At 41.6% G+C, this 22,863-nt stretch overlaps 1 protein-coding gene across 1 annotated transcript; it reads left to right on the forward strand.

Moving 5' to 3' along the window:
- The first annotated feature begins 3,922 nt into the window (after positions 1-3,922).
- On the forward strand, positions 3,923-22,164 carry SLC10A2 (solute carrier family 10 member 2). Its single transcript, XM_032881065.1, has 6 exons — positions 3,923-4,531; positions 11,248-11,366; positions 15,582-15,670; positions 16,771-16,946; positions 19,290-19,447; positions 21,854-22,164. The coding sequence occupies exons 1-6, from the start codon at positions 4,155-4,157 to the stop codon at positions 21,979-21,981; spliced, it is 1,047 nt and encodes a 348-aa protein (XP_032736956.1). The 5' UTR covers positions 3,923-4,154; the 3' UTR covers positions 21,982-22,164.
- The last annotated feature ends 699 nt before the right edge of the window (positions 22,165-22,863 follow it).

Below are 22,863 nucleotides of genomic sequence, written 5' to 3' on the forward strand. Positions count from 1 at the left end.
ACCCCCAAAATGTCCCAAAAGTAGCTCAAGGACCGGCCTTAATCCTTCTTACCTCAACCTTGTTTTCTTGTGTGTCATCAAGGATGAGGCACGTTTATCAAATTGTAACTTGATATTTAAATTTATCTTTGACTCCTGTCTTAACAAGGTACTGGTTATCAAGCATTCTCTGTTTTTAATTTTAATTAGCATCTCAAATCTAATTCTACTCCTCAGTTCCATTGCTGTGCTCAAATACTCTACACAGGAGGAAGTCCAAATTCCTCCACCCATGGCTCAGATGTCTAGACAATCTGCCCTTGATCGCCTTTCCTGCCTCAGTCCCCAACTCTCCCCAGCCTCTGCACCAGGCTTGTGTTCTCAGAAGTCCAGACAACTTGCTCATGGTAGGCTCTCCTGCCTTTTGTTGATTTTGTTTTCTGCTCTCTTAGTCTTTACTGAAGTTCCCTTTGAAAAGCCCAACCCGTCTCAGAAGTGTGGAGGAAAACAAGGAAGGGTTGTCTGTCCATTTGTTTGTTTGTTTTGCGTGTTCCCTCGAGCTGGAAGTACAGTACACAGAGATGGGGAAGAGGCGGTAAAGGTATGGTCCTCCAAGGAGAAACAAAGGGATGAAATCTGAGAAAGAAAGCACGACCAAAGGGCATATCCCACTGTTGCTTCATCTGCTTAATCAGCTGTCCTGCCACTTGGAGAGATCTTTTACCGGAACCCCGCTGTTGCAGTTTTAGACAGCATAGGTTTCATTAAAGAGATTATTACCCTGAACTTTGTTTTATAAAGTGCCATTGAACACGAGCCTCCTGACATGATTGACTTACAACAGGGGCACCTGGCGGAGCCTTTGATCCCACTCAATGAATGGGTAGCTAGTCTGGTCCTGGTCTATACTCTCCAGGGTATTTTTGCCTCCAAGAGGGTCAGTGGAGACGCCACTGACTATAGGACTTGCAGGCTCCATAAAAGTTCAGAGTGTGGGATGGAACGGGAGAGAGGAGTAAGGGAGTTCATCTCAGCCTGGGGGAACTATTCAACAGAATCACTCAAATCCCCAATGACTATTGATCTGAATAGAGCCACAATAGGAAACAGAAAGCTTGTCTTTCACAAGTGATCTTCAGGGCAAGGACTTTGCTTGGAAAGCTGTTAAACCTTCACTACTCCAGTGTGATCCACAGACACCAAATGGAAGCCCAAGCAATTGAACGGACCCAAGACCTGCTGCGTCTCCGACCAGGAGGCCAGAAGCAGGAACCTGCTGCTGGTTTCTTAAAGATGGTCTGTACCTGAGCTCAGTGCATGCAGAAAATGAGCAGAAAAGATTGAGGAGGATGACAGTGGAAATCAAGCCCCATTTTCCTGACAGTGCACTCAGGTGTGCATCTGTTCCCTGATTCTGTGTTGTAATTAAAAAGGATGATTTTTACATATTTAGATATTTTCCATTTATCCTGGTCTGATGCCTGAATTTGAATGCAGCTGAAGTTAAGGGTACTAATTAATTGTGAATCACTCCAATACTTGAATATGAGGCCTCTCGAGCCTAATGTGCAAATTTATGTAAAAACAATGTGAAAATTAGAAATGCATTGGCACATTTTTTTAACCAGAACTGTAGCATTCTGTCTAGTCAAACAGACTGCTCATTTGCAAGTTGTCTATATGCAAAGCGTTCTGCCCCTGGGAGCCTCAAATCTCCTTAGCAAGTGTCTGAAATTTGAGAACAGCTTTGTTCTGAACCTGCTTTCTCCTCTCTTCACTTTCTCTCCTTGGCTTCCAGCAGTGCGGACAAAAGGCTAAGTACAGATTTCACCTGCCAGCCAGCAGTAAGCAGGGCCCAGAACAGGAATCCCACCCAGGGACCAAGCCAAATCACTGGCCAATCCAAAAGCCTTGTTTCCCCTTGCAGGCCAGACCCAGGTAAGTGAAAGAGGCTGTTGGTGGGTAGGTCCTAAGCGAGCTCTCTGACTTTCAAGTGATGGTTGAGGTTAAAGCAGGGCAGCTGCTTTGAAAGCCCATCACCATTGCAGTGGGCTTCGTGGGAAGAGGCAGGACTGACAGGTGCCAGGGTGCAGCAGCAGAGGGAACGTTCACCAGAACGTGGGTCAGAGGTCAGTCCCAGAAAATGCTTGCTGGGGCCTGGCAGGCCAGGGCCAAGTCATTCCACGTGTGGGAGTGGCAGGGGAGTCCTTATGGGAATTATCTAGCTAATCATTTAGTTGTGGGAGCAGAAAGGGTAATGACAGAGATGGGAGGATTTCCCCTGGCATGAAGTCAGACAGAGCTAATGGCAACCCACCCATGCCAGCAAAGGCAGCCATGAAGCATAACAGCTGAAGAGGGGCTCTCCTGGGACAGGAGCTGCACCAACAATGAGGGTGAATCACTGTCACCCCTTAGGGACATTGCACAACGTTTTCCCAGTAGCACAATCCCAGATTAAAGGGACAGCATCACTAGGCCCCCAGCGCTGGGCGGGGCGAGAGGTGGGGGAGTGGGGAGGGGAGACATCGGACACAGCTGACTCCTCTGCTTGGTGCTCACTGCCCATGTTACTCACAGTATGAAAAAGGTAATTCCCCATATTGAGTTGCTCTATAAATGCTGCTCTCAGTTGTAAGCAGGAAGCTCAATTTCCACCAGCTTCAATGCCATGGTCGTCACCCTGACGTCGGTGTTCTATGGCCTTCACACTCACGGTGTGGCCCCCTAGATCGGCATCATTACCATCAGCTCTGAGCATGCTGGAAATGCAGACATGCTGGGGCCCACCATAGGCTTCCAGAATCAGATTCTGCAGTGTAACAAGATCCCTGGACGATTCATGTTTTGAGAAGTTCTGTTCTCAGGTACTTCTCCTAATTTTCACCAAGCCAGACTGAGTTTCACGGGGTCCAGCTGTCAGCTGGGTGACATTGACTAAAGCTCCTGACCCTCAAGTCCTCATCTGTAAAACGGGCATGCTCATCCTACTTGATTTAACATGATTAATGTAAACAACCAATTAGAATTCGTCCTATAAACTGAGAATCCTGATCGAAATACTCGGTTTTATTCTTACGCTGCATCTTGGCTGAGTAATTGGATTATAACTCCTGAGAACAAGAACAATCTCTCCTCTACCTTTTTTTTTTTAATCTTCTTTACATACCGAGTACAGTTTTCTGCCTACAATGAGGTTGACTATTTGCCATTTACAAAAATCAACCTCCCTTGGAACCTCCAACCACCGCTCCCACCACAAATAAAAAATCTGATTTCAATTCCTGACTCCAAGCACAAAGAGCTCCTGTCACTCTGACCTAATCCTCTGAGGTTCATCCTTCTAAATAATTGTATTGTCTCTATCTCAAACAGCACTCTGTTACCATGACGACACACACATAACCGCTTGTGTAATTGAAGGTGGCTCCACTAGTCAGCACCCTCCCCACCAGACAAGATAGAAAACATTCTACCCTCCTGCATGTTCCTCTCCCATAGGTTTGCATCAAGACCCTAGGTGTTTCTCAAACTTACATATACTTTATGAACACTATAGACCAGTAGGAGCAGACTGATTGATACGGTAGGAAGACGATTTGGGGGTGGAAACTGGAGGTCTGGGTCCCAAATCAGAGCCTGACACTAATTTGCAATTTAACTTGGCATAGGACACTCAACATTTCACGACCCAGCACCACCCCCCATTCAAAGAGCGGTGAGTGAACAAGGTACTGGCTTAACCCTCCAATGTTCTGTCATTTCCTGAGTTGTTTCTCAGTGTCACTTAACTGACATTATTTAACAAACCTTCCCGGCATTAAACATTAACACGGCTCTTTTTCTACAGCATGGTTCATTATCATGCCAATTAATGATTAATTACAATTCTCCAACCGGACCAATAATTTGGCAGGAACTGTATGATTCATAACTTGTGCTGTGTTGGAATGTTACCTCTGAAAACTGACATACTAGCATTTATTGTTTTTATTGCCCCTCCCAGGTGGCTTCTGAAAGAGAAAACCAAGTGACACATGTTTAAGAAGGGTTTAAAAGTTTGACGTGGTTGGATTAGGCATTATTTATCTAGCAAAAAGCAGAAGATTGGTGCTTCTGCGGGCTTCTGAGGGCTTCTGCAGACTTGTGTGACCATCTGAGCAGCAAATCCAGCAATGAATAATTCAACGGGCTGTCCGGCCAGCGCAACTGTGTGCAATGGCATGTCCTGTGTGGTAACTAAGAAAAACTTCAATGACATTCTCAGTGTGGTACTGAGTACTGTCTTGACCGTCCTCTTGGCTATGGTGATGTTCTCCATGGGATGTAATGTGGAAATCAAGAAATTCCTAGGACACATAAAGCGGCCGTGGGGCATATGTGTCGGCTTCCTCTGTCAGTTTGGAATCATGCCCCTCACAGGATTCATCCTATCAGTGGCCTTCGACATCCTCCCCCTCCAAGCCGTGGTGGTACTCATCATGGGATGCTGTCCCGGAGGAACCGCCTCCAATATCTTGGCCTATTGGGTTGATGGCGACATGGACTTGAGGTAAGATATCTAAAGCTCTGCATACTGCGATCATATTATGAATTAATCTTTTCAGAAGCCTATGTCACTGTGATGTCCATCTGATCTGCCACTGAACTAGGGTACAACTGAGGAATTAAACAGAAGAGACTAAATGGATTTAGTCGCCTTCCTGTACAACTGCTTAGCTGTTGGAGTTTGGGGGTTATACTTTGTACTTGTGCTTTTTAATCTAACTCAGCTCACAGGCATTTGGATAACTGCTGTTTATCTTTGGGAAAAGATCCAAAGTTTTTCAAAAAAGAGATTCTTTCCGAGCCACACATGTACCTGAGAAAGTTTTCCTTGTTGGTACCAGCAAAACAAAACAAAACAGCTTTTCTCTGTGGTGATGAGAAGCTCCAAGTGCAATCATGAAATCAAATTGTTCATTAAACAGTAGAATCTTTGCTGAGACAATGGTCAACTCCACAAATCTAGCCAGATCTTTGAAGAAACGTTTTCCTGGTATAAAGCCTAAGGAAGAATTTGTACATTTGCCTCATTCTACTGGCATTTAAAGAAAGAAAATAAAAAAAAAAAAAACAAACCTACAGCAGCTTTTTTTTTTTAATTATGCTTACCTTACTATAAAATAAACAGAAAATGGTTTCTCTGCTTCCCACAGAGTAATCTAAATTGCAATGTTTGCCCAATTCTTCCCGTACCAGTCTGAACTAGCACTGAGGAAAAAAAAAAAAAAACTAATGGAAGTAAGACGAAGCATTAATGTGATGAGACCAAGAAAGTTAGTGCTTTAAGTTGAATAGAGAAATGTCTTTTTCCTTCCCTGACAATTCCTCATTTCCTGGGAAAGGTATGCATTTCTGCAAAGCAGCCAGGTGTTAATGTAACGAGTGTTTATTAAATACTATACGGTAGGTAATCAGCTCTGTTAATCACCAGCTACTCTACTCAGAAGAGAGAAGCTTAAAGTATAGAAATGTAACTGCTGCAAAGTGTAAAACTGTATTCCATGTTAATCCCGTGCCTACTGAGCAACTGGGAGCTTGCCATCTCATCTCAGCTGGGGCTGGTCCTCCCAAAGCTTCAGAAAAGCCACACAAACGATGTGTCTGCACTTCACGTATTTTTCACTTAAGGAAATACCATATCCCCCTTGCAAGAGATTTTTTCCCCCCTAAGGAAGTCCTGTAAAGAACAAAGGATGGCAACTGTTGTTCAGCTTTAGTTAATCTGTGAACCACCACACAGCAATAAGGTCCTTTTAGACTTCAACTTAGTTTGTTCTGGACATGAGCACACAGAAGTGACAATTCTCGAAGCCAGCACCCACTACAGCAAGGGGAGTGACCTGAATTGAATATGGGACTTTGACACCCGCTGACCAGCTTTTACATAATATTTGTAACTCTTGAGCAAAATGGGAGAGTCTTCTACCTCAAGATAATGCCACATGTGTGATCATTTTTGTAAGATGGAAAAGTATGCACGATGCTGGGTTATTCGGCTGTTGAAACAGATTTCTTTCTGCAGGCTAAAACTGTAGGGACCTAATCAAAAAGCTCCAACTTACACTTTTCTGTGGTCTTAAGGAAATCTTACTGGTCTTGAAATAGATGATTATGTAATCCTATCTACCTTATATAACAATTCCTCAAAAAAATAAAAATATTTAAAAAAAGAATAACCAAAGTAGTATTTGAAACCTCAGTAGGAAACGTCCAGCTGAATCAGTGTATACAAAAGGTGCAACAAGTCAGAATTATCCCTGAATGGGACATACGACACTGGAATTTTTAATTTTCATTCTAGAAAATGTGTACTCCACAGATCCCCCTTGTCTTGCAATAACAAAATAACACCAATGGCTCTCCAGGCCAGCAGTCACCTTGCCGACAATTCCACCTATCCAGAACTCAAACAAGACCCAGGAAAAGACACCCAAAATAAATCCAGTTTAATCTAACAAATGTTCCTTACACAGGACCTTCTTCATCTCCTAGTCCTAGAGCTCTATCGTGCTATTTCCCAGCACTGAAATGAGTGAAATAAGTGAAAATAAGAGATGGGAGCAGGGAACGAGGCACCAGAGGGGCAGGCCTATGTCCCACATTAGCAAGTGACCCAGAAAGCCTGACCTCAAGAGAGAAGACCAAAAAATGCCTGCAAAGCAGTGAAGGCAACTCACAAGACACAGCAGCCTCTGCATCACTTCATCTAGAGCCCAACGGTTCTGTAAACACAACCATCCAGAGGACATTGCTATATTTTAGCAGAGCACATCATGACGCCTATCATGATGGCTCATGATCATTGAAAGGAGTTAAATAATGCCACTATGTAAGATGATGACATTATTCATCGTATATGTTAAAGGAAAAACTGTTCAAGTATTTCTTTAAAGCAAATTAAGAGATTATCACCTCAGCTATTGGGAAACAGTTTTCCAACACCTTCCATTCTTTTGGAGTCGATTCTGTCCTCTGAGAACTTCACCTTCTCCACTTAAACTGGGAACTCCGGCAATGGCGGCCAAGATAGGATTGTTTAGACCAACAGGTATCTGTACTGCCTACTAGTTGCTCGGACAGATACCACACAGTGCCGCAAAACTACTCTATCTATATCAACTTTCCTGGTTGTGGTTTCTGGGAGAAGAAACCAAACCATCTCCCCCCAGAGCCTCTCACCCCCAATCCCATCACCCCTCACCCTATTGCCCCCTCTCACTTCCACTCCCATCCCCCGTCACCCCATTGTCCCCTCTTCACACCTTTGTTTCCTCCTCTCCTCCTCATCCCTCCTCATCTGAACCTAGGACACCATTACATTTTGCAATCTGTAGTGAAAAAGAATTAACATCAACAACACAACAACAGCAAAAGCAGACGGCCATCCCTAATGAAATTATGGACCGCACCCATTGAAATAGAGCAAGTGATATTTCAGCTCCTTCTCAGATCTCTCTAGCCTAGAAAATTGTTGCAAGAATCTGATTAGCGTACAGGTATTTTCACCAGTTCTAGCTGGGCTGTGGGTATCCTATGCGCAAAATGTTTCTGGGAGAAATGAAGGTGACATTTTCAGGTGAATCTGCTGGGGGCAGGACCCAGAGTTCAGGGGACACAGAGACGTCTGCCTCCTTTGTGCCTGCTGTATTCCCAGAGATCCCCCATTTTCAAGCCTCCTTTCTCAGCAATGACCTCAGCCACACCATGCAAGGAATTTTTCCTCTTATTTTCCCTTTTTTGACTTCATCTTTGGGGAATCCCTGCTCATGCGTCCTTTCCTCCACTGCCCCCAATTCCTTCACTGCCATCTGTTAGCTACGTTCCCTTTAGCTATTTTCTAATATTAATACTTTCTAGATTTTTCTTCCACGTCCTTTGTTCTCTGGCTAAAGACTGCTGCATTTTTTCATCTTCCAGATCAGTTTTCATGGTTAATTCAGTTGTTCAAGATCCCCACATTTCTGGTTTATCATAAATGTGAAGCAATCTCTCCCATTGAAACCACATAGATGTCCAGCTCCTCTCTACTCTAAGAGCTAACCTAAGAGTATTCGACTTTTTCTGTTTTTCCTGATAAGTAACCAAATTTTATTTCTTTCATGTAGCATTTATTTTTATTTTACTAGCTAGCATTGACCAGGCACTGTTAGGAGTCATGCACAGTACCAGTATTCCATATACATTGGTGTACTCCACCCTCAAGATAATCCTCTTGAGATAATACTATGATTTTCTGCCTTTGACAGATGATAAAATTAAGGCTCATAACCTTCACCAAAGTCACAAAGGCAGTACATGTCAAAATTATAATTTGGATCCAGACTTATCCAGTTATCCCTACCCAGACTCTTAACCTTTGTTCAACATTGTTTCTAAATCTTACCACATCCCCAATTTCTAGCACTATCTGTATACACTTTGATCTTTCAAATTTGGTGTTTCACTTCTAATATGATAACAGTCTTGGCATTCCTCATCACTAATATCACCAAATTCCTCAACATTTACTGAATTCTCATTTATTGTTTTTATTTCTAAAAAGAAAACATTTAATAGAGCTAAACCCAAAAATTAAAGACAAGAGATATTTTTGTTTTTCTTATGTTTTTCCTCATTCCAATAAAAATTCATGGTAGTATTTCTATGTTGACACCTATGCTTCTTATAAAATTTCAGATTTCATTCAAGTAAAATGATTTTTTTCTTTTGCTAATCTATTCCCCTATATTGCTCCCTAAAACTATTACCTATGAATTGTTTTTCATCTCATTTTGAGTGGCTTGATATTGTTCTCATATTAGTTTAAATGACATCAACTTCTGGGCCATCTAGTCTCCTGTACCTCTGCAATGCCTCACGGTCAATGTGGCCCCCACTAAAGCTAGACCATTCCCTTCTCCAACTGCTGACTTGTCCTTTCTCATGTTCTTTAAGAAACTATTCTTGCCAAACTCAAAACCATGATACAACTTCATAAATTGTCTTAGCAATAATTCAAAATTGAAGCTTTCCCAAAGAAATTTGAAAGAAAAAACAAAGAAAGAAACAGACTTCCTTTGAAATGCTGTTCTCATAGTTTAAAACAAAAAATTCTTGGCCGCCTTTGTGCTCTACGATCCAGGTAGAAAACACTTTCTTTCGTGCACCCCTCTCCTGTCCTCTTCACTCTGGAAAGTACACCAGACTTGCTGAAATAAAAGTGACTTCATTATGGCCATAACCTTAAATACATTCTAATTTGTTTTTTAAATCAAAAATAAAAAAGAGGGCTCCTGGGTGGCTCAGTCGTTAAGCATCTGCCTTTGACTCAGATCATGACCCCAGGATCCTGGGATCAAGCCTGCTTCAGGCTTCCTGCGCCACGGGAAGCTTGCTTCTCCCTCTCTCACTACCCCTGCTTGTGTTCTCTCTCTTGCTGTGTCTCTCTCTGTCATAAACAAAATCTTTAAAAAATAAGTAAATAAAAATAAAAAAGATAATGTCAAAGGAAAGGAGAGAGTTTATAAACTCCAGTATTTTAATTATTAGTAGGACTGTTCCTGAAAAGTATTATTCTGGTTTTGGATTCTGCCTTAGCATCCCTTTTTTGTGTCTCAATTAAGTTAACCTGTCACCATAAATAGATAGAACTTCTTGGAAATGTTTTACGTACATCCTTAGCACTGATTCGTGTTATATTATTTTAGCTGCATTAAGACAAGTATTTTTTTTTCCTAAAATCTTTAAACACATTTTAAGTGAGATCATCTACAGTTTTTTTTTAATGGTTTTAAGGAAGTTAAGCCCCTGATAAAATTATTGCCACAATGCTTATTTTCATGCCAAAACTGCTTCATACATTAAAATGAAATTCCTTACCTCCAGCTGTTTCCCTTAACACTTGTGTAGTGTGGTTGTTGGTGTTTGTGGAGGGCAGGGGAATGGGAGGGCACAGGGGATATAAATAATTTCACATTTTCCTTTAAGTCCACATATAATACCTTTAAGAAATTACTACTCTGATAGTCTCCAATGCTACAACTTTTGGAGAAAGAACTTTCAGAAAAATTTCTCCAGTTTCCTGATTCTGTATTACGTCAGAACTCCCCCCCCACACACACACACACAAACACACACACATGCACACGCACACACATGCATACACACAATGGCTGGATGGCTACACAGTAACTGAATTTTAATAAAAGCCTTGCATTACTCTAAGTCCTGGACTCATTGGGTCATTAGTCCTCACAGCCTATGATGTAGCCACAATTTTATCTTCATTTCATAGATAAGGAAGCTGGCAAGAGGAAGTCAAGTAAATTACCCAAAGAAAATAGTACTTGTGTAGTAAGTGGCCACGCCTGCTTCCAACCCAGCCAGTGTCTGGCTTTAATGTCTGGCCCAGACATTAACGGCTCAGTATCCCAGGAAGAGAATGTGCCTCTGGGCTCATGGCCCCTAGACAGGACCAGGAAGACCCACTGCCCCAAAACCTCTCTTGCGTTCATGTCACATTGCGGAAAATAGCACCGTTCCTTGTATTCTTCCATGTCAAAAGCCAAAGTCCGCTGACCCCGCCAGGTCCACTCACTGAAACACAGATGCTCTCAGGAGGAACCGTACCAAACCCTGGTTTTTCTGGACACACGTTCGGTAAATTTCTTAGTGGAAAACAGAATCCAGGCCTCCCCTGCCTGCTCAGCTTCCTCTTTCTTTCTCAAGCCACAGGCATTGGGAAAATAATCTGTCTGCTTTCAAAAAAGACACGGAGGCTCCCTCTCTTGGGTATGTGTTCTCCTCCAAAGGTCCAGGGAGACCCAACTTGTCTCAGTACAGACAGACACAGCAAAGCCCCTAAAGTCTTGGCTGGTATAGATGTGTTTGCTCTTCTCTGACGGGAAGTCCAAATGGTGGAGTGTCCAAGCACTTTGCACCTTCCTAAATAATAAATTAAAACAGCCATTAACTATCTTGAGAACCTTGAGATTGATCCTTGAGAACCCATGGGGAGGGAGGAAAGACCCAAGACAACGTAGAAAAACAAATCCTGATCTCAGCATTTTGCCCAAGGCTGGGACCTGCACAGAGATGGGCACATGTCTGTGTCCATCCATCAGCCTAGATGTGCTGCTGTCAGAGCACCTTTTGTGAGACTTCCTAATCCCCAAGTGCACCATGAAGCAAGCTCTCCCCCTAGAAAGCCCAGGTGGATCAATCAACCTGCCCATTTCCTTTCAGCATCAGCATGACCACATGCTCCACGCTGCTTGCCCTGGGAATGATGCCGCTGTGCCTCTATATCTATACCAAAATGTGGGTCAACTCTGGGACGATCGTCATCCCCTTTAATAACATAGGTAAGTAAGTCATGAATATCCCCCTCCTATTCTGTTTATCTTCAGGCCAGGCTCAGACCCAGCTTACACCAGCCCTATTGGGATTTCATTACAACTCACGCTGCATTTCAATGCAAGTTGGCAGAATCCAAATGCCAAACCTTGACCCCACGGGAAAACTTGCTTTTCCTCCATCGAAATCATCAGGTAGAGGGGCTGACTTAAGGCTTAGCTGGCTGGACCTCAGAAAGCCAAGATGGCTGGGACACAAGAGGCTCTGCCCTTTACATAACCCATAGTACAATTAGCTCGTGGGAACATGAGTTTGCTCCCAGACATTCAGATCGAAGAAATATTAAAAAAAAAAAAAATCTACCAATGATTTGAAATTAGGGCACCTAGTAAGCAATCATGAGTGTGGCACTTGGAAACTACCAGATGAAACATACTGTAGATAACACTTGACTGTGAGCCACTATGAAGAGGGAAAGGTGACTGGTGTTTACCATAGCGCAGGAGTCAAGTCTGCTAGTCATGACCCTGTCTCCACTCATGTTGCTCCCAGATGTTTACCCCCACCCCAAAGGGGCTGTTTTTCTGTTTCTGGGACAACAGATGACAGTGGGAAATTAAGTCGTTTGTGTTACATGGGATCAAGGGTAAGATGAACCACTTCCCAAGCCCTCCCAAACCAGGGATTTCCCACAGAGCTGTAGTCATAAAAGATGAGATACAGGTGAGATAGTACATATCGCCAGGTACATGGCACACTGCATAGTCATTATTCAGCTGACCGGCTGCCTCGGGAGGTGTGGGTGTCCAGTGAAGGGAGCTTAGTGTAAGTGAAGCTAAGTCATGACTCAGAAGGATATTTGTAAAGGAATTCCTGATGGCATGGGAAGCTGGACAGCTGTATCGAAAATCCTTTGTTTCTACAAAAGATTGTTTCCATGATAAAAATGGGATTGGAGCTTACACAACTGAATTTGAGCAAACTTTGAAAATACTAATCAGGGACGACCTGTATTGGCATATCTTCCTCAATATGGGATTTCTCTGCACAAGTTCTTTTTACTGATCTGGGCAACTCCATCATACCAGACATAATCACCCACAAACAGATTTTAGGGTGACCCTGCAGAATCATCACCTCCTATGCCTCATGGTCCTTAACTCTCAGTCCACACCCCAGGAGAGCATCTTCCTTCAACTCAAAAAATGTAGACTGTTTGCATGGTGTGCATTGTAGGTCTCCCAAAGAACCTGTCTGCTGAGTAAGGAGTTTAATTCTGTATTACTTATTGTTTTAAAAAATACTTTAAGCTTGGGGTGACTGGGTGGCTCAGTAGTTAAGCATCTGCCTTCAGCTGGGGTGATGATCCCAGGGTCTGCTCAGTGGGAAGCCTGCTTCTCCCTCTCTCATTCCCCCTGCTCATGTTCCCTCTCTCACTGTGTCTCCCTCTGTCAAATATATAAATATGTGTCTCTCTGTGTCAAATAAATAAATAAAGTCTTTTAAAAAGATACTTTAAGCTTTAAAATATTCTCCTCTAGATATCCATTCCCATCTGGAAAACATTCCATGGTAATATTGAATAATTTGAACTATAGTATGAATGACTTATACCACACCCTTTAATGTGAAATTTTGAAAGAAAGAGAACATAAAAAAGAGTAATTAGCATCTCAGTGGAGGTAAAAGTCATCAGAAAAGAGGTCAGGGCAAAAAGAAAAGAAAATAGAAAAAAAAAGAGAAAAGAAGAGGAAAATATTAAAATAATAATAATAATAATGAATTTGAAGAAACAAAAATATTAACTCTGCTTATTTACCATTTTGCCCAGGCTTGTTTTCCAACTTAACCTTCCTGCTATTGCTTTGTCTAGACCTTTAAGAAAACAAGCAACCTGATTACTTCACAAGTTGTTCTCAACACTTTCTAGAGAAGGGAGCTAAGGCCCGGGGTAAAGGTTTCATTTGTCCCAGATGAGCAGGGAGCTGGAAGTGCCCCTGGGCTGCACATGCTGTCTGTGGGCAGGACCCCAAACCCAGGCTCCCCACGATGTCCACTCGCTCTGAAGGGAAAACACCCTCGCTGAGCCCTCCCATGGGCACATGGAGGCGCAGGAGGGTGGCCCCACAGTTGGCCCCACTGAAAAGAGTTGCCATCGGTTGCCATTCCTGCCTCCCACTCCGTGGTCTCTTGGATGGTGTCCAGCGCCGTGCACTGTGCACTGTGCACCTGCCTCATCACCTAATTCCCACAGCAGCAGCGGAAGCTAGACATAACTCTACCCACTTCACAAATGGGGAAATCAGAGCGCAGAGGGGCTGGGCGGTTTGCACCCTCCCACGGTCTGTAGGGTTCCACTCTGAGTCAACCTGGCTCCACAACCCCACTATGACTGTCCGCCTCTCGCTTTTATCCACCTTTCCTTCCTCCTATATGTGCTCTGTGAACTCGATCAAGGCCAAATTATGGTTCAGGTGGTGCAACCACAAGCAGTGCTTTCCAGTCTAACTGAACAGGCCTTTGACACAGGGCGGGGGTGGGGTGGGGGTGGTGCAGGCACTTAAAGAAGAGGGAAAACAGCCCTGAGAAGAACAGAGAATCTTTACCCCACTGGGGAGTCAAGAGTCACACCAACCCACCTCTTCAGGTGGGAGCCGCACACTCTGAGTGCAAGGAAGGGCAAAGAGTGTCTTTTCCAGTCAACTTCTAGTCCCGGAAAAACTGTCCCTGGCCTCCTCTGGTGAGGAAAGGAAACATGATTTGGGCAGGTGATCCTGCTTGCAGGCTTATCCTATAGCCTTAGGCTGGAGATCCTATAGCCTTAGGGAGGACATAAAGACTCAGCATGAGGGGCCCGACCATGGCGAGGCAGGGGGAGAGGGTCCTTCCCCTCACAGAGCCAACACATTTAAAGTATACAGTACCCAAACCTAACCACACTGACATTCCAAGCACAGCATTTGCACCAATTTAAGTTACCACACTACAATCAATGCATATCAAGATGGTTTTAATTTAAGGCCTACAAACTTCACACAATTTAGAGAATAGTCTGGACACCCCAGGGAGGAAGTCTCCTTCCTCCCAAAGGGATTTTTCTGGGAGCTCTCACCAGCCTGTTTATCAACAACTCTTTTCCATACCCTGTGTTCCACCATTTTCTCCCATCCTGTCCTCCCATCTTTCTTTTTTCCCGCTGTAGGTACTCCTGGCCATGACCTAATCCCTTTGAGTAATTTCTGGGAAAAAGTAACTGCTGACCTTTATATTGCCAGGAAGACCAGAAGGCTACAAAGAAATTATGTTTTCATCACTGTTGTGTTCATTTTAAATTCATATTTACAGCCCTGAAATCTAGAATCCATTTTCCAGTCCTCATTGAATCTACTCCAATGCTAAGTAAAAACCACTTTCGAAATTTCGTTATTCAATTCCACTTTCCCCTACTGCTTTAAAAGGAAATTTGAAAAAGAACCAGCCCATCAGAAGTTCGAAGTTGTTGGTACTATATTATATAAAAGCAGTGATTGGACCAATGAGTGTTAAGTAACATGAAGGAACAAACCACATGTCATGGGAACAGCAGTAAATTTAACACAGAGAAATTGAAGTACGACTCTTTTATCTGGCTGGGTGAGCATGTTTCTGCAAAGAATTATAATTACTTGAGAGGTCGCCAAATATATTATCTCACAGAAAATTTAAAGCACGCTTTTTAAACCTCTTCTCTCACCTCTCTGCCGTAGATTTGAATAAACGAGCTCAGTCTGAGTCAGAAGTCATTAGCCCATGGAATGCCTGGAGAATTTTGAACTTTTTGTTTCATCTCTACTATGGGGAAGTAACAGGGGGATGTATAATATCTGTGTGTACCCCCACAAACATCAACATATACACAAAGTTTAAAGAGGTATTTTTCCTAGGATATAAAGATCCGAAGAGCAAAGAAGCCAAGATTCCAATAAATTGAAACTAAAAAAGTGTCAGTATAAAGAGCACCAAAAAGGATTTATATCATCCCTATTATCAAGGCTGTATCAGCAGTATGAAATTATTTACTGAAGTGGGTAAAGACGGAGAGTTTATTGTTGTTTTGCTTGAGTCTGTTTTGGGTGTTCAAGAAAGGAGACCGACCAAACTTTCTTCAAGCTGCTACTCTTTTCTTTTCCTCTGTCCTGTGCTCTTGTGTTCTGCTGATGAAACGTCTCTTCTGTCATATTTAGGTACATCTTTGGTCGCTCTTGTTGTTCCTGTTTCCATTGGAATGTTTGTTAATCACAAATGGCCCCATAAAGCCAAGATCATACTTAAGGTAAGTGTCCCATGCCATAGGTTGGAAAACCAAATGCTCCACAGTGTGAATTCCAAATTGGTTCTGGTGAATTCTGAATCAGTTTTCTCATTATATTATAATCCTCCATCTAGGGGGACTTGATGTTATTAGATATGCCATCCACTCTTCTAGAACGCCCTTCCTGATCCCACTATGCCCACTTTGAGATACTCAACTCAAACACTGCCTCCTGCCTTTACTCTACCTTGTACTCCCATGGCACTTGGCTCTGATCTCTGTTCTGTGGGTCTGTATTATAAAATAGACCAAGAGAGCTGATTGAAAATAGATCATCTATTTCTTATCTCTGAATCCATATGGCCAGTTCAGCACCTGGCAACTGGTAGATGTTAGTACCCATTAGTAATCAGTAACCATGCATTCCCCTTCACCAGCTGTATTCTACCTAGGTGAGATGGATATGGATAAGATAAAGACACAGAGGATATAAATATCCAGATATTAATACAGATAAAGTTATAGATAGATGTAGATGCAGACGTACATATATCCCGTTGATCAGGAGACAAAATAAGCTAGCCAGTGTTCTTTGTTCCTCTGGACCAAAAAAAAAACTTTTCACATTAAAAAAATATATATATATATATATAATCTCAAATTTTTTTAATGTGAAAAGGAGAAAACAGTAATAACAGTAGTTTGTTTGCATATGATTTTTTAAGTTTTGTAGAGTTTTATATCCCTTTTCTCACTATCATCATCATGAAAAGTACCTAGGGCAACATTTTATCTTCAGTTACAGATGAAGAAAGCAGGGACTAGTAGAAGTTGTATGACTTACCAAAGGAAGGAGAGCAGGAGGAGTTGAATCTGGAGGCCAGGTCTTCCAGTTCTTGCTGACTTGGCTTTCTTCCTCTCCAAGAAGGATAATTTCCAAGCTAGAACATCTTCTTTAGGCTAATGGAGCATGGACATTAGAGGTCTTGCTATTTTCTAAAAAATGAGAACATAGGACAAACACCGCAGTTTCTGGTAAGCTGACCACAGTCATCAGGAGGGGAATACACAGCACAACTTCACTCTCTCAGCTGTTGGGTCTGCTTGTGTCTTACTTCCAGATCGGGTCCATCACAGGCGCAATCCTTATTGTGCTCATAGCTGTCGTTGGAGGAATCCTATACCAGAGTGCCTGGATCATCGCTCCCAAACTGTGGATCATAGGAACGCTATTTCCTTTGGCCGGATACTCTCTAGGGTTTTTACTGGCTAGAATATCTGGTCAACCCTGGCACAGGTATGGTGTTTTGGTAAATCAGGCTGGAAATTTTCTTCTGTAAGGGTTGTAGTATGCATTTGTCAGGGCTGCTGTAAGGAAGTACCCCAGACAGGGTGGTTTAAACAACAGAAGTCTATTTTCACTTAGTATTGGAGGTCAGAAGTCCAAAGATCAGCAAGCCAGAAGGATGGTTCCTTCTGAGGGCTGTGAGGGGGAATCTGTCCCAGGCCTGTCTCCTTGGCTTATAGATGGCTGTTTTCACATTGTCTTTCTTCTATGAATGTTTCTGTATTCAAATGTCCCCTTATGATGAGGACACCAGTCGTACTGGATTAGGGCCCAACCTAATTACTTTACCTTAACTAAGCATATCTGTGATAACTATATTTCCAAATAAGTCCACATTCTGAGGTCCTGGGCATTAGGACTTCAGCATATCCATTTGGGAGGAAATAATTCAACCCATAACAGCTGTAAATACTAATAAAAATTCAAAATTTTTCACCCTTAATAACATTCACCCCATTTCCGAATATGTCATGATATAGAATCATTCATTTCTAAATTATATAAGCCCCCCAGAAAGAAAGTACTGATAGCCTCTCTGTTGCTCAAATGCTTGGGGACCATTCCCCACACAATGTGGATTGACCCTTTCAATGCCTCACACTCTTATTTTCCAAACAGAATAACTTCAGCAAAAGCACTCAGGCTGGCCTTGTCACTCACAAGGGCTCCTCCAGCCAGCGGCAGGATGGGCTCATCATCCCAAGGCACCGATGTTAGAATTGGGGTTAGCATGTATGAGTCTGATCCCAAGTAGAAACCTTTCCTCTCCTACCAGCCCATCTGAATCCATGGGGAGAAAAAAAAGCAGGTGTCAGCGTCAGAGCATGTATGAGGTTGGGAGATGAGCAGCACTGGGTAGTGGAGAGTGTTACATATATGTCGTCAAGCTGACCTGGGCCTACCAGTTACTGACCTTGGGACCTCAGGACAGGCACTCACTCTTCCTCTGACTTTTCTCATCTGCAAATGAGGCAATAACATCTACCTGGCAGACTTTTTTTTTTTTAATCAAGATTGAGTCAGAAAGACAATACCAACTTAAAACTGAAAGAACTCTAACAAATACTCTATCTTGAGTGTTTTCTCAGCTCCTGCTCTGTGCTCTGCACACTTACCAAGGGCATAATCGAAAAGAGTGAAATGAGCCCACTTTGAATTTATGGAACACTAATATAAATGATCCTGCTCTTTTCATATCTGTATTTTTAATTTATAAATGTCTGCTTTAAATATATATGTATTATTCAAAATGTAATTTTATTTATATTGAATATATTACCTACTAATAAAGATTATGCCATAATATAAATAGTCTTTATATATAAGTATATATACATACATATACACACATATATACAGATACAAAGATACACACAGATATATAATATATAGACACAAATATAGATCTATTCCACTGCTCAGGGGACTAAATAAGCGAGTTGGTGTTCTTTGTTTGTTTGGACAAAAAAAAAATTATCTTTAAATTTTTTTTAATGAGAAAACAGTAATAAGAATGGTTTTATTTGCATATGTTTTTTTAACTTTTGTAGAGTTTTATATCCATTTTCTCAATATCATAACAATCATAAAAGGTGAGTAGGGTTGGCACAGTTGGGTGGCTCCGTTGGGTAAGCATCCCACTCTTGATTTCGGTTCAGGTCATGATCTCAGGATCCTGGGATCAAGCCCACATGGGGATTCCTGCTCTGCAGGAAGTCGGCTTGTCTCCCTCTCCTTCTGCCTCTCTCCCACCCACTCTCATGCACACTCTCTCTCTCTGTCAAAAGGAAGGGTAAATCTTTAAAAAGAAGAAATTGTAACTAGGACCAGATATTATCTGTGTATATAGAGAGAATATTTATATAGTATATACTAATATATATTAAGAAGTATTAAGAAGTTATATATCTACGTAGCTTAAGTAAAAGTACATGTTGAATATATACATTTAAAGCAGGTATGAATATATATACATATATGTACTTGTTCTCATTATGTCTGCTTTTTTTTTGAGAGAGAGAGAGAGCACACACTCAAGTGTGCAAAGTGGAAAGAGGGGCAGGAACAGAGAAAGAGGGAGAGAATCTTCAGCAGTCTCCACAACCAGCGTGGAACCCTATGGGGCTCAATGTCCGACCCTGAGATCATGACCTGAACTGAAATCAAGAGTTGGGGGCTTAACCAACGGAGCCACCCAGGCGCTCCCACATTATATCTGCTTCCAGCGTTATTCAATAACAAAGTAAAAACTACTGACAACAAAAGGGTAACTCCTCTTAACGCGTCTCATAGGTGCCGGACAGTTGCTTTGGAAACAGGGATGCAGAACACTCAGCTGTGCTCCACCATCGTGCAGCTCTCCTTCACCCAGGAGGAACTCAACGTCGTGTTTACCTTCCCGCTCATCTACAGCATCTTCCAGCTTGCCTTCGCAGCAATATTCCTAGGAAGTAAGGAGTAATGCGAATCACGTGTTGCTGATGATGTTCCTCTTTGAGAAAGCCTCAGGGGGCTAACATGACATTTTTTTTTAAATAATATTTTGTGGCAGTGGATGACATAAGTTAAACTCCCTTCTTCTGGTCTTAAAAAAAAAAAAATGGTTTGGAAAAGCCACCTATGTTACCATGACGTCCCAAGAAGATTGCAATTTTATCAGAAGGTTCTAGTAAAGAGTATTTATTTATTTTTATATATTTTATATATTTATGTATTTTTATATTTATATACTCTATACAGTTATTACTTTTAAATGATAAGTAATAGAGATCAATTCTCTCCATCAGCTTTCCTTTTCTCAATAATTAGGGAGACATATTAACCTGTTAGGAGAATTTTATTGTGTGTCTTTCTACATGCTTCCACAAACCCCAAGCTGGGCATTTTTTCCAGATCATCATCTTGATATGCTTTGTAAATATAGGCTATTTATCCAAAACAGTGGTATACAAGGGATATCTATCAGGCTAAGTTACACTGGAAGACAGATATGTGTGCGTGTTCATGTTTGCCTACACTGCGTAATGTCCATATAATTGAAACAGTCAAAGCAAACACATCCTTATTTCAAGTCCTAGGGATAACTAACCTGGTTGTTCATTTTCTTCTACGGTAGCTTCCAGCTCTAGTCCTCAGCACCTGCCACCTGCTGGCCTTCACCTAGTTAAAGCTTGCCTTGCATTTTGTTCTCCAGGGACTGATATGTTTAACCTCTATTTTTAAACTCTACTTTTTTTTCTAAATAAAGAGACTGATACCTTAAGCTCATTGATTTTTAAGGAGGGTTATATAGTGAAGGTGAAAGACACAAATAATGGCAGTGTTAAGTTGTAGAATGCCCAGTGGTCCAGTGTTGTTTGTGTCTGGTTTGGCTTTGTTCACTCCAATAGGTATTGCACTTGCCCGTGGGCACTAACTCTTATCTGTGCTACTGTCCAGAACACTATTCTCAAAGAAGAGTTTTCCTTCTCATATGAGACTCTCCGGATCCATTCGAAACTTTCCACTGATCTATCACTCACACAGGAGACAGGAGTCCATGATCTAATTACCTTGTTGTCATGTATGATAGACATACACCCAATTTGGTACACCTTGAGATTTTTCCGAATAATTAGCTAATGATGTCTACTAGAAAGCCAGAGAAAGCAGACTGGTTGATAGAACAATTCAGTGAATTTACTAGTTGAATAACTAACTCAAAAGAGACTCATAAATAAGCCAAAGGAATGATGGGAAAGCAGGTACTGGTATTGGTCTTACACTTCCCCACATTTTTATCAGTAAAAATAAAGATGAGAAAGTCATCATTATCAATTACATGCAGTGCCTGGAAACATATTTTGGTAAAAGGATTAGAAGCTTTAATTTTTCTGGAATAAGGAAAAGAGGAATGGAAGGGACAGAGGGAGGAAGAGAGGAAGGACTGAAGAAAGGAGAGAACAAAGGGAAGCAAGGAAAGGAGGGAGGGACAGAGGGAGGAAGGAAGGAAGGAGGAAAAAAGGAAGGAAGGGGAAGGGGAGGAAAAGAGGGAGGGAGAGAGGGGAAGAAAAGGAAGAAGGAAAGAAGAGAATAAACAATTTGGTTAAATAAAATAAGTGGTGTGTGTTGAAGAAGTCCCAGCTGAAAACAATTTATAATAAAACTGCTGGACTATTTTAATTAACCACAAGCTCAGTTCAATAGACTCAATAGCTCAGTGGCTTCAAAATTAATATATTGCTAAAGGGACCAGTAAGGAGACATGGATCGTGACATATTAAGATCTTTGAAGCAGATCCTTGTCTCTCTCAGCTGTGTATCATGAGAGGTAACATTTCCTGAGCAGTAGCTACTCTCCCAGGGCCATACTAGGCATCTTACTATATTATTTTTTTTGAAGGTTCACAATTACCCTCTGAGATAGACAATATTATTATACCTATTTTAAGTGTGAAGTTCCAATAAATAATACTTTCTCTCCCTCTGTTGACTTTGGAACTAATTGAGAAGTAGAAGAAAAATCAACTGTGTAGATTAAAAAATAGTACTCTTATTACAGATAAAACTTATATAGAAAATATGGCTCAAAATTGCGACCACATGGGCTGATTCACCCCTTTCCACCACCCCATTCATGGGCATGTTGCATGTGTATACACACATACACTGCTCACCTCCCCTTGCTAGGAAATACAACCATCCCTCCCACCATGGCTGGCTGCGGAATTAAAGAATGTCTTCCACTTTCTCTAAGCAACATGCAGCCTACAGAAAGTGCAAGCTGATTTTGAGCCATAGATTGTAATCACTGCCCAAAAAAAGCTTGCAGCTAATTGTTATGAAACTCCACTAACCTCCTGTGTATTACTTTCTAGTGTATGTGGCATACAAGAAATGTCATGGAAAAAATAACGTGGAATTTTCAGAGAGCAAAGACAACGAAATGGTCTCCGGGTCATCGCTCCATAAGGTGAATGAAGGATTTCAGCCAGATGGAAGGTAGACACCGACTGGACACAAGAGAAGAATTCTACAAGTACATGCTTCTGTTAACAAGATTTATTTGTTTTGATGAGATATTTGGCAGGAAAAAGTTAAAGTGAAAATTTAAACTCCAGTTGAATCCATACATTGGTTTTGGTACCGAGTGACTGGTGGTCCAAATCCTTAATGTGACAAATATTTATATATATATATACTGTCTTTGAAATATGCCCAAGAAATATCCTCGGACCTCCGACTAAAACTGACATTGGTAACACTGAGAACGTCCTAACTCCTGAACAGATTCTTAACCAGAATCTCGTAAGCTGGCTTTTCGTATCTTAATATAGATGCAATGAATTGTTGTTATTATTATAAAATAATCAAGATTTTCTTCAGTATTTATGATTGTAAAAAGATTGAAATGAACATCTTCCACTGACATATTAATTACTACTTTGAAAATGTCGTAACCTATTTATTTATATAACTTTGTAATGTAACATGGACAAATACCTGACTTCCTGTATTTAAAAAAAAAAAAAAAAAAGTCAGTCTTCTCCAGGGACAGCCCAAAAGCAAAAATAAGAGAAAAGAGTTACTAAATAGAATTCAATCACCAAATTAGAATAATGCCCATACTCATCAGTGACCTTATACATTGGTTGCTTTGCCTCAGGAGTCCAATGACACCACTAGTTTTTTTTAGGAAAAGCAGAATTCTTTCCTATGTCTTAAATTTGGCAAAGAGCTCTTCAAGCCCTAGAAAGGGGCTTCTTCAAGGTTTGCCTGTAGGAGGCAGGTCTATTCAGCTCATGGGAAGGCCCCACAGTAAGCATCATGGAGCGGGGAGGGACCAGGAGGTTCAAAGACTGCAGAGGTCCTGCAAAAATCACCCCTA

Source organism: Lontra canadensis, unplaced genomic scaffold (genome assembly GCF_010015895.1).
Source record: "Lontra canadensis isolate GAN:19392208 unplaced genomic scaffold, GSC_riverotter_1.0 scaffold73, whole genome shotgun sequence".
NCBI lineage: Eukaryota > Metazoa > Chordata > Mammalia > Carnivora > Mustelidae > Lontra > Lontra canadensis.